This window comes from Cryptomeria japonica, chromosome 11 (assembly GCF_030272615.1).
Source record: "Cryptomeria japonica chromosome 11, Sugi_1.0, whole genome shotgun sequence".
NCBI classification, from domain to species: Eukaryota; Viridiplantae; Streptophyta; class Pinopsida; order Cupressales; family Cupressaceae; genus Cryptomeria; species Cryptomeria japonica.
The window spans coordinates 137,553,380-137,565,752 of record NC_081415.1 but is presented as its reverse complement, the minus strand read 5'-3'; the positions used below and the strand labels follow the sequence as shown (position 1 = coordinate 137,565,752).

General features: G+C 33.8%; 1 protein-coding gene across 5 annotated transcripts in view; it reads right to left on the bottom strand.

The window, feature by feature from the left end:
- The window catches only part of LOC131032649 (phospholipid-transporting ATPase 3), a 417,034-nt gene that overhangs the window by 172,717 nt on the left and 231,944 nt on the right, over positions 1–12,373 (bottom strand). For all 5 annotated transcript variants that reach the window (XM_057963683.2, XM_057963680.2, XM_057963682.2 and 2 more), the window contains exons 14-15: positions 4,212–4,361; positions 3,875–3,985 (exon numbers count right to left, since the gene is read on the bottom strand). In XM_057963683.2, coding sequence (XP_057819666.1) covers positions 3,875–3,985; positions 4,212–4,361 — 261 coding nt within the window. The remainder of the gene's footprint in view (positions 1–3,874; positions 3,986–4,211; positions 4,362–12,373) is intronic.

The window sequence follows — 12,373 nt, the reverse complement described above, 5'->3', positions numbered from 1 at the left end:
TTTCCATTAGCCTATTTTCGGGTTCTCATAGGCTAAGTAGATGTTGGTTAGGGGACTCAATGTTCTGTGGAGAGCTCTAGCAAGTGACTTAGTGATTTCAGCGTGTTCCAACAAAGTTTCTATCTTTAGCATATGGATATTTTTAGTAAGTATCATTTTGGGCTCTTGGTCTCAACCTCTATATCCTCTCAATTCAGAGTAAAGTGTTTTCAAAATCAGTGCCTTGGTGAATTCTAAAGTTGGGTGAAAAATACTTTATTTATTTCACTTAAGTACTTTTTGTAAAGTGACCTTATCTTATGACTTAAGTGACTTAAAAAGTGTTCATGATATGTCCCTAATGCTACGCCTAGAGAAGGGGGCCAACTTAAGTTGTTTTAAAAGCATGTTTTTGACCCCATAAAGTGATGCCAAGGCAAGGTGAGATCTAAGTGATTTAAATTTTTATTTTATGAGCTCAAAAGGAGATGCCAAGTAGAGGAAATGTTATATTGTTTCATAAAGATGAAATGTGAGGGAAATGAAATTTAAATTTGAAGAGTGTTGCCCTAATTATACCCTCCGCTTTGAACTCTCATCTGCATATACCGATTTGACAACTTAATGAGATGATGCTAGAATGAGCTTTGATAGTTCTTATTTTCCTCGTTTTGGACAAAAACCCTCTACAATGTTGCTGGTTTCGGTGGTGAAACATCCACCCTAGATGGTTGTTGTGTTTAGGTTCAGTTTTACAGTGATGTTGGCTTGTGTTGGACATATGGGTTTGAAAATGATGAAGCTTTTTGAGGTTTTCTGGTGTGGGTTTTGATTTTTTGGTGTGGTGTGCGATTTTTGAGAGAGCTGATTGAATTTGGTGGTTTTTGGAAGCCTTTTCAGTGTACTGGTCTTCATTTGCAGAGATACTAGAAACCATAGTTCTATTGATAATTCGGTGGATGAAAGATCCCTGATGGATCTCTTTTACCAATCTGCTGTAATTTTTATTTATTTAAATTGATTTTTTCTGCTTATTAATATTTTCTTTCAGAAATAGACAGAAGTTGCAGAAGGGTTGAATTCTTTTTGTATTTTGATGATTTTTCAACAAGTAAATAATGAAGTACAAGTACATGAACAAAGTACTGAAAATGAAGTTCATATACAGCCAAAACAAATTCGATTCAAGGCAGATTTCTGAATATAAAATCAAATATTTGACCAGATGAAGATTTCCAATAATTTCAGGAAGATTACAATCAGGAATAATTCCAACCTGGATGCTGAAAGAGTAACATAACTAGGAATGAAGTTGTGGCAAGATTCCAGCCCTCCAAGTGCTGCACGTGGGAAGGAAAGTGGCTGCCAGGTACAGCCGTACGGCTGCCAAGTACACCCAACTGGTTAGAAACCCCAAACCCCACGCTGAACTCTGTCAGAATTGCTGAACCTCCAGAAAGAATGCCGTACAATCTCCAAGATGCTAATAGCTGCAAACAAATCCAAACCACTGTATTGGGGCTACGTCCCAAACAGGCAAGGCATTGGGGTTGGCGTCCCAGATGCTGAAAAGCTCTTCCAGAGCCAAATCTCAAATCCAAGATGTAAAATGTGTAAAAGATAATAAGAATTAGGTCTCAACTTCCATATAACACCTTCCCACTAAGCTCAAACCCTAAAAGTGACTCAATGGGGCGTTTAGGGTTAAAATGTTATATTTCTCATTTTAAGTTGTCAAGTGCATAGAAAATGATTTTTTTTCAAATATAAAGAAATCCGTTCACCGAAAGGATCTGAGTCAAAAGAGAAATATTTAGAAAAGTCCAAGACCTTTCCAACGAGCTATCACACCAAGGGATACGCATCCAGATGAGGCCAAAAACCCCTTATCACTCCAAAATGGCTATAAACATAGCCTTATTTAAATAATTAAACGCTAACTTAAGAAATATTTAAATATATTAAAAATATATCCCAAATAGCTGTAGAAGGCTCAAATGACTCCAAAAACCTGAAACGGAATTTGCCACCTGTCTGTGACTGAAGTCGGAAATCATGGATCAACTGGCAGTCTCATCCCTAAAATCTAGGGATGCTCCTAGAAACTAGGAAACACACCCAAATCTCCTGAAACTGAAACCATCTAAAAGGTCATGAATAACCTCACGACTGACAACTGTCACGACTTCCTAAAATTTAGGGATACCCCCTAAAATCTAGGAACTGCTCCAAACTGGCTCCAAACTGCCTGTAAAGCCAAAATCCAATCACTATATGCACTGAATGAGTCCCAATCAACCTCTGCTAGCCTACGAGACTCCAATGATAGGCCAACTCCTCCGTCTCCGATGTCCACTCTAGAAAGGGGACATGATAGTGGATAAGAGAGATATCATTTTGGATACTTGTTCATTGTCTTCCCCCTAGCTAGGCGCCACATTTTGATAGTTCATTTGATGATTTGGTGAAGTTCTTGTTTTTCTAGGCAAGTCTCTCTTTCCAGAAGGATCATACAGTTTCCCTTTGGCACGTGGGCTTGGTGAAAGTTGTATCTGCATTTAGGGGGTTGAAATCTTCTAGCTTTGGCGCCTGATGTTGCAGATTTGAAATTTGTATTGCCGGAGCAGATTTGGTGAAAATTGGAGGCTTGAGCATTTTTCCTAGTGAATCACCCTTGTCCCATTTTACCACCCAGCTTGGTGCTGGTTATTTTCTGAGAGTTCAATTCATGTTTGGAAGCTACATTCAGGTCTGAAAATTGTATTCCATTTGATTTTAGTTGACTTAAATATTATTGAAAGGTTTAATAATGAAGTTGTTATTTAAAAACATTTTGTTTAATTCCCATTTGCAATCCTATGTGTTCCATTTTAAGTTTTCTATGTGGAATGAAATCTGACAACAAAACATCAGCAAAAACTACACATTGTTCCCCAAACTTGCAAATATCTCTTCAAAAAAAAATCAGGGGTGAATATTTCAATAAATTTGTGAGGCTTTTTTTGAATGAATACCCTTAACACAAATAGGAAATCTTAAGGATGATGGTCAAAAGTTGAAGACCTTAATAAGTGTCTTGCTAGAAACATCAAACAAATATCAAGCCATTGCATTGATATGCCAACTTAAGTGTAGCAATAATTATATAGTATGAGCCAAAACTGTGCAGAACGTTATTTCTGTTACTGTCAAAGCTGAAAACCCAAAGGAAGCAGATCATAAGAAAACAACAATTTAAAAGAATACAGGAGAGAGAAAAAGGAATCTAGGAGGAAGATTGTTCACTCAAAAGCACTCCACGAAACCATCAATCCATTAAGAGAAACCAAAGGCCTACAATGTTATGTGAAACCTCTCAAAGAGAATGTCTATAAATGACAAGATTTATAAGATATAGATACAAAGATAATTTATACAAATCAGAGATTTAAAGGAATAAACAAAGGCCTTGGGAAAAGTAGTGTACATATAAAGAAATTACTGCTCCAACATTTGGCGTTGCGAAAATAAGTAATATATGCATCATGTTTAAGTAGCTTAAATTACCCCAATCAAATTTAATGCAAGTGATAGGATAGCATGATATGTGTACAATGTGAAAGTTGATAATCGCCTCCAAATTCTGCTCTCAGATTTTCACTCATTTTCAACACAAAGGAACTAGGAATAATTGGTTAGAAAATCATGGCCCATCCCACAAAATGCAAATAGAGCAAATAATCCTCCTTTGAATAGTAAATAAAAAAAACAAGCATTAAATAGGATAAAATATCTTTGAAAATAGAAAATTTTACTATAAACTTGCCAATAAAATAAGGGTAAAAAACTCAAGAATAGTTACAATCCAAGCTACAACTTCAATATAATTGAAACTCTAAAGTGAATATTTGAATACCTTACATACTTCTGGATTTTCCTCATTTCTCCAAGCGCCTCCCATCAGCCTTTGATCACAGAAATTGAAACCCTTCTCATAAAATTCACATTTGGGTCTGTTGACATGTAACTAAAAGTGCAAAGAATAAATTCCTGGACAAATACAATGTTTACAAAGATTGCAATAGAGGTAGTTTATGTGAAACTTCCAACCATAATAAGCATGTATTCTTTATTCATGTCTCGTGATTAAATGGCATTCATTCAAAGATTTTACATTTTGGGAAAACATAGCATATTTATTTTTAAGAACAATTGGAAAAAAAAAAGTCCAGATCATACAACTGCAGGTGTACCTGTTCAGATGGTATCCTCATTCCATAAGTATCCGATCTCTGGTCATCTGATAAACTAGATCCATATATAATCCCACCAATTGAACACATGCAAAATTCCATTACGTTTTGAGTCAAGGTCCCAGTCTTGTCTGAGAAAATGTACTCAACCTGCATAACATTTTTGGCGTTAGTACCAAACATTGCATCCAATGTACACTAAGATGTGTCTTAACATAAAATCAGGATTGGACACAAAAGCAAAGAGATTTTACCAAATCCAATCTGTTCTCAAGTTCAACCATGAAAAGACACATTTCTTTATACCCCAATAAGAAATTATGAACCCATATGAACAGAGTTATGCATACATTCCATGAGTGCTCACACTGTATAGAACATTTTAAATTATAAAATAAATGAATTCCTTCCCAATGTAGATCAGATAGAGTTAAGGAAATTGACTAAATATAAAACGAAGGCTATTTGATATAAAACACCATATCCTTGAGGTACTCTTTCTATGTAGAATATAAATGAGCGTCTGTAAACAGTAAATATGTATATAAGATGTGTGTCTATGTATTTGTATATGTACATATTTATAAAGTTATTGGCTCTGGTATAGGTATGGGTACAGATAAAGGTTTGCTATATATATGTAATATTCAGAACTATAAATTATAAAAGAAGTGATATTAATAAATGTCAATAAACAAAATAGTTCATATTCATAATTTGCAAAAAAGAAAATACTCATAAATTCATAATTCAACAATTTGTTAAATGAAAATATTAATACGCCATAGAGTCCATGCCATCATAAGTTTCACCCAAACATGAGCAATCTATATCAGCATACCTAAACATGCTGATGATAGGCTTTGTGAAACTCTAAAAATATTCTACATGAGCCCACCATTAATCATCTATAATCAATATTATTGACTTTTTGAACTCTCTATGTACTCAATTGTCTCCATACATTCCAAAGATTATTGATGATCATAGCACTCAATGCATTTCACACATTCACAAGTAACCTTAATATGATTGTGTGTGATGCAAATCGAGTTTTAGCAACCTAACATAGTGTAAAAAATTACAAAAAAAATTAAAAGGTAGATGGCATGTCACATATCAACAATTAAAAATTAAAATTAAAAAAAGTTTAAAATATAATTTAAATTACCTTCATTGAGTCCAACTTGGAGAAAATCCTAAAGATGCCTTCTGACATGATGATTAGTCATAAAGATTTGAATTTCCTTGGCCTCTATGTTGGTTTATTTGACCAATCAATTTCTATGCCAATTTTTCGCAATATCAAATTGAGTGAGTAGACTGTTGTCCTCATTTTTGTTTTCAAAAATGAAGGACCATTACATGAAATTTTTGTGAAAAAATGAAAAAATTTACTCTATGGCACGCTTCCCGAGGCAGAATTTCGACTAATCCTTGGACTGGCTTAATCCTCAGTCCATCCTCGAACTACGTTTCGAATTTCGTCAAATTCTGGGTTCGTTTGCTATGTCTTTCCTTCAGTCGGGTTTTAAAACCCCAACTGCAGGTGGAGAATTTTCTTCAAACTGCAAGTTTTAATGATATTCATTGTTTTGGTCTTTGTAGGGGAATTTTTGACCAATTACATGTGCACTTTTATTTCAAATATGTTACTTGTAATTTATTTTAAATTTCCCCTTTGTTGTTTTTATCTTTTTATTGTTTTTTGGTCATTTTTAGTTAAAATAGGGATTTTTTGGCTCAACTGCAAGTAAACTTGCAGTTTGGTGAAAAAACCCCTACTTTAATGGTTTTCACATGTAATAGGGATTTTAAATCCCCATTACATATGTGCAAGTAAACTTGCAGTTTGGTGAAAAAACCCCTACTTTAATGGTTTTTGCATGTAATAGGGATTTTAAATCCCCATTACATATGTGCAAGCAAGTATAACTTGTTGTAGGGATTTTATTTCCCATTTACAAGTATTTAAAACTTGCAGTTTGCTCCAAAAAACCCGATTTTGCCTTGTAAGTGAAAAAGTGACAATTTAAAACTTGCACTTTGGTCCAAAAAACCCGATTTTGCTCATAAAGTGCATTTTTGAAATTTTAAACTTGCTATTTGGCCAAAAAATCCCGATTTTGCCTAACATGTTGAAAAAGTGAAATTTTAAACTTGTCATATCCTCCAAAAAACCCGATTTTCATTGTTTCATACATTTTAAACTTGCTATTTGTTCCAAAAAACCCGAATTGCAAGGAAAAACATGTTTTTTGAAGATTTTTAGCAAATTTTTGTGGAGATTTTTTGGGAGATAGAAGGCGTTTTGGATTCCTTCCTATTTCCATGCATTTTTAGACACCTTTCACGCCACATGGAGGTTAAGTTTGCTGGTTTTTAGGTTTATAACAGCAAACACGTTTTTGCTAAAAAACCACGTTTTTCTTCATTAAAAATGCCACGAATCAGCAATGTTATGAATCGTTTTGGCTTGGTATGCTAAGGTATTGAGGTTAGAAAGAGTCTTGGCCATTTTCCATGCCATTTCTCATGCATTTGCTGCCACGTTTTTCAGTTTTTGCCATTTTTTCAAAAACGTGGCTAGGGTTTTGGAATACGGTTAATTTCTTTTTAAGAGATATTCTTCTTTATTTCAAAGATTGATTATCTTTTGGAGAGGCATTTTCACATTGGAGCAAGGTAAGATTTATTTTCTTCTTGTTTCTTTTTTCTTGTTTTCTTGTTTTTTTCTTTCTAGTTGTAAATTTGTAAATGGTTGGTTCTTCCCCAAAAATCAGATTTTGTGAGAGAGATTTTCCCTTTTGTAAAGCAATTTTAGAATTGCATTGTTCTTCCCCATTTTCCCTCTTTACTTGTATTCGGGATTTTAAATTCCAATTACAAGTTGGATGAAAATCATTGTTCTTCCCTTACGGATAAAAGATTTAACCATCTTTTTTTTTGAAATCCGGGTTGCAAGTTGAAAGTTCTTCCCATTTTTGCATTGGCAAAGTTCCAAGTGATCTTCTTGAAATTCATTTTTACCTATCCGCTTCCAATTCCCTCATCCGTACATACCAATTCATCCACTCATTTCACACCTTCATTCATTTTCCCCATTTAAAGTCTACTTGCAGTCAGCCATCCAGAACCCGAAATTGGTCCAAAATGCACTCAAAAAACACTTGAAAATGAGTTTTAAAGGACCAATTACAAGTGCAAACTTGTAGTTACCCATTACACATATGAAGTTGCGTGTTTGTTCCCACATTTGCAAGTTAATGCTCTTGTTTTTCCCACACATGTAATGCAGCTTCCAAAACCCGAAATTCACTTGTGAGCCCATTTTCGCATCAATTTATCCCTTCCCTTGTCAGTCCGGTTTGCACACACGATCTACCAAATCAATGGATTAAGGCATGGGCCTTATTTTGCAAGAAGATTTCAAGAATGAAGGATGATACAAAGAAGAGATACAACAACAATTCATGGTTGAGAGCATAGAATGCTTTCAAGACAAAGATGGTCATGACATGAAAAGAGGAAGGCAGCCCGTTCCCTCTTGAAAAGCTAGTATTACCCCAAGCAAGAAGACAAGGATGCAAGTTCCCGTTCCGGTTCAAGATGTCTTTACCAATCTAGAATACTTCAAGTTCTAGCATCCTGAAGCGACATGAAGATCATCACAGACAAAGGATGATGCAGTTAGAGTCATGTCTTTAGACACATGGAATAGTTTTAGTTATGCATTTGTAATTTCGTTTTGACAAGTTACATGTAAAAATATTTTTTGTAAAATGCAAGTTACACATTACTTGCACTTTTGTAATTACATGTAAGGCAACTACAAGTTGTGTCCGATTAGGACTGTAGTTGGAATAAGTCTTAGTTAGTTGGAGTAACTCTTAGTTAGTTAATGAAGTCTCAGTTAGTTATTGAATGAGTCTTGGTGGTTGAGAGAATCTCTCAAGTTAGTTAGGATCCTCCCACCTTTTTCTCAAGGCTCCTCTTCTATAAATACTGGAGGAGTCTATTGTAATTTTTATCTTTTGGAAAGCAAGCAAAAACTCTGCCAAATTTACAGCAAGAAGTCTTTGAGCTTATGTATGTGGATTGAAAGTTTTTGAAGAATAATAAAGAAGGATTACTCAAGTTTTGAGTCTTTGAGCTACATGTTTGGGTTTGAATCTTTTATTTCTTCTATGCAAAGTGTTTCTAAAGGAGCTTAGTCCAATCTGATTTGAAGTCTTTGAGCTGCAAGTAGAGAAGATTAATTAAAATAGGAAACTCTCTTGAAGGAGCAGCAAGTCTTTGAGCTTGCGTCCATTCTTGAGGAAAATTACTGTTTGATAAGAAATAGCAGCAAGTCTTTGAGCTTGCATTAGTTCTTGTCTTTGTGTTAAAAGAATAGATTATTCCAGTCTTTGAGCTGTTATCTTTTATTCGTTGTAAAATTTAGTATAGCAAAGGGTAGATAGGACTTCCAATAGTCAAGTCTTTGAGCTTGATATTGCTGTCCCGTCCCGAAGGAAGTGACGGGAGTCTTTGAGCTTTCAGGAAACTTCACTTCCTTTCTCTCATTTTACTTGAAAGTGGTTACTGCTGTTATTCAATCGCTATCCTTTTCTGTGAAGAGAAAAAGGATATTGTCTTTCTTGAAAAAAGAAGAAAGATTGCTGTCCCATCCAATTTTATTTTCCAAGTTGTAGTTAGATAGGGGGAGCCTTCCCTTAATTAGGAGAGTTTTTACTCGTGTGCTGTAGTTGAAACCACAATTTTGTATATTTCCCCAAGTGTACAAAATTTTCAACCAACATAGACCACACATGGTGTTCAAAGAATGTGACCATATGTAGCCTTCACTGTAGAACTAGCTACCCTATAAGTTTTAGCATTGTCTATTATGACTTGAAAAATATTTTCAATACCCATCATTTCAATGGATTCTATGAGGATATAAGCAATGCAAGTTGCATACCTTCACTTGCCTCTCACAATCCACTACCTTCAAAAGCATTGCTTCTTTAGCAGACACTGCAATGGCATTGATAAATGGTCTATTTCAGCAATCTTTTCATCCATCAGAAACAATGGTTATGCCATTTATCCTTGATTGCTCTCACTATTGCCTCTACTGAAGTTTTCACCTTTGCCAATAAGGTGGTTCACACCTTTTCATACCAAGGACTAACATTATCAAAAGGTGCATATGCAATGACCATCATCATATCTCGTTATTATGGTGATCTAACGAGGTTGAAAGGAATCCCATTACAATGCTCTCACCTACAACATACCTCACTTCATTCTTAAAGGCCTCTTCCAATGGGACTCTTTTATGCAAAACATTCTCTTTTCGAGAAGGTGGCAATGGCATGAAAGATTGTGGGCTAGGCGGTTGTAATAAGCCACTAGGAGGTTTTTGTAAGATTTTTTTTGCAAGAGCATGTGCTCTTTCCTTTGATCTAGTATTGACCATGTCAATATCCTCTTGATCTTCAATATACAATATTATTCATTTATTCAACAACCCTTTTTAATTTGGCGTAAGACAAACTTGTATTCCCTTGCAAGGAATAGCATAGAAGGGAACTTTCACTCAAAAGTATGAGCTCTTATGCTCAGTTCCACATTGGCTATAATGCTAAAATAACCTCCACCACCAGGAAGTTGTTCAATCATTCTTCTATGTCACCAAAGAGGTGACGATGCATCAAATTTAAACGAACTCTCTACATTTGGAGAAACTAAAGTAAAACTACCAACCATTCTGTATGAAACTAAATTAAAAAAAATTACAAATTAAAAACGCTAAATCTTAAAAATGATAAAAAAATTCAACATAATAACCCCTTATTATGTATAAAAAGTTCCAAAAATTTATTCATAACTTCAAAAAAAAGAAAGAATCAACTCAACTTTGATGGTTACCTCTTCTTTCTCTAGTTATTTCTCCATTGTTGGTATAGGTTTAACTCTCTTGTAGCCCTCACCTTCAAAGAAACTGAACCAACCTTGAAAACTAAGCAATGGCAAGTTGGAGGAAAAAATACGGTTTTGGTCTTTTGTGTTTGTCAATGTGTTAAACAAAATATTATGCACTCACTTTACACGAGCTAATTTTTTTAAGTAATTTTTTTAGTTCAGAATTATTTTACTTTTTGTATATAACTTTAATTTTAATTTATAAAAGTAACCATTCATTATCTTCATAATTATTTTCTTTTGTTTTATTTTTTTTGTATTAAATATAATGACCAGTACATTATAAAAGCAGATAACCTTTTTATTGTAGAGTTTCTGGATAACCTTTTTTTCATCAACGTTTCGGATCACACTCTATGATCCATCATTTCTCATCCTTGTGCTCTCATACATCCTGATGATGGATCACAGAGTGTGATCCGAAACGTTGATGAAAAAAATTGCTAACACAATCGAATCCAGAAACTACAATAAATTCTATGGATTGTGGAAATTTGATATCTTTAGCAGATAACCTGTCAAAATTGCAGACTCGTCTGACCAAGATAACCGAACTGATCAACATCCAAAAAGATATGATTATGATTTGTTCACAAAGGGACTAATAGACCAGATCATAAAGACATCACACAATATTACCATAAACCGACACATTTACAGGACAAAATTATAGAGGCTGATCCAAAAACTGTTCATGACTCGGAGCAAACTGTACAGAACCATCATTCATCCAACCAAGCTGCCCATCCGAGGGGGCCTTCCATCCATGCTACTGTCTTATTGCTGTTGACTGGTACTGCTCCACAGGGCGCAAACTAGGCTTGGTATTGTCTTTCCATCTTCCTACCTTCATTGATTTTGTGCATGAAGGTTACTAGAGCATTCCCAAACGGGGTCCTTCCCATGTTAAACCTACTCCATGTATATCCATGAGAAATCTCCGAGGTTAAAACTCTAGCTGTTCCATCCTCTTAGAATATTTCAAACTTTTTCTTGACCATCCTCATGACTATGGTGACCTGCATGTCAATGAGTCTGCTTAGAGACTTGGTAAGCATCCTAACTTTACCCTAATACTTCTCCTCATTCCTAATCTTCCAAATATACTAGAGTATTTCATAAGATAATACAAACCAGAATAGGTTACAATCTATTTTTAGGCCATGAACACAACCAGTAACAACATCCATAGGCTTAAAATCATTACTAAAATTAATTCCAAAAAAGAAACCAGATTTCCTTAGCAATGATGCAATCAAAGAAAATATGATTGTTAGTTTCAGCAACTTTGCAAATACTACAGGTGTCAGCATCTTGCTGATTATTTCTTTTGTTTTATTTTTAAAAGTTATAAATATCATATACATTATCTTATTTTTAATAGTTTAATTTCTAGACATTAGTATATATTTTAAAGTTTGGATGTCTTTATATTTTAAAATAAATATTAACTTTTTTACTAAATAAAAATTAATTAATTTATAATATATATTTTTTATTATTGATAAAATAGAATATGATAAAAATATTTTATTTTATTTATATTTATATGTTTAATTTTATTGATTATATTTTTTATTCTATTTTTATTTTTTAATATATATCAACTATATTTCAATTTTTATGAACACAACCATAACATAAGACAATGTCACAATATACTACTACCATTGTACTATAGTGTTCCCTTCCACAGAGTCGCTCCCAGAGGACTTATTAGTCTATTTAATTCCCATAGTCGAGATTAAGGAAATTAATTAATTTAATTATTTAATATTATCCCTCAAAAGTAAATTATAATGGTAATATTATTTAATTAATTTAATAGAGTTATAAAGTGGTTTCAATGCTAATTTCAGTAAGATTTTAAAAGTCACTTTATCATTTCCCTCAACTCAAATTTAAATTAAAAAGAGAGGGAAAACCTAAAAGGATTTTAGAAGCTTCTCTGATGGTTATAAAAAAGAAGCTTGGGTCTCATTCGAAGATATACTTATTTATTTTACGTTATTAATTTGGAAACCTTCTTGAAACTATTCCTAGAATGAAAACCCTAAGGGATTGTTGCTTTCAATAGTGCAACTATCTGGCACTAGCCAGAGTTGGAAATATCATTCAAGTATTCAATATTGTATTTGTAGAGTGTTTTAGAATTTGAGAAGTATCCCTTAGAGACAAACTTGTTTGTTAAT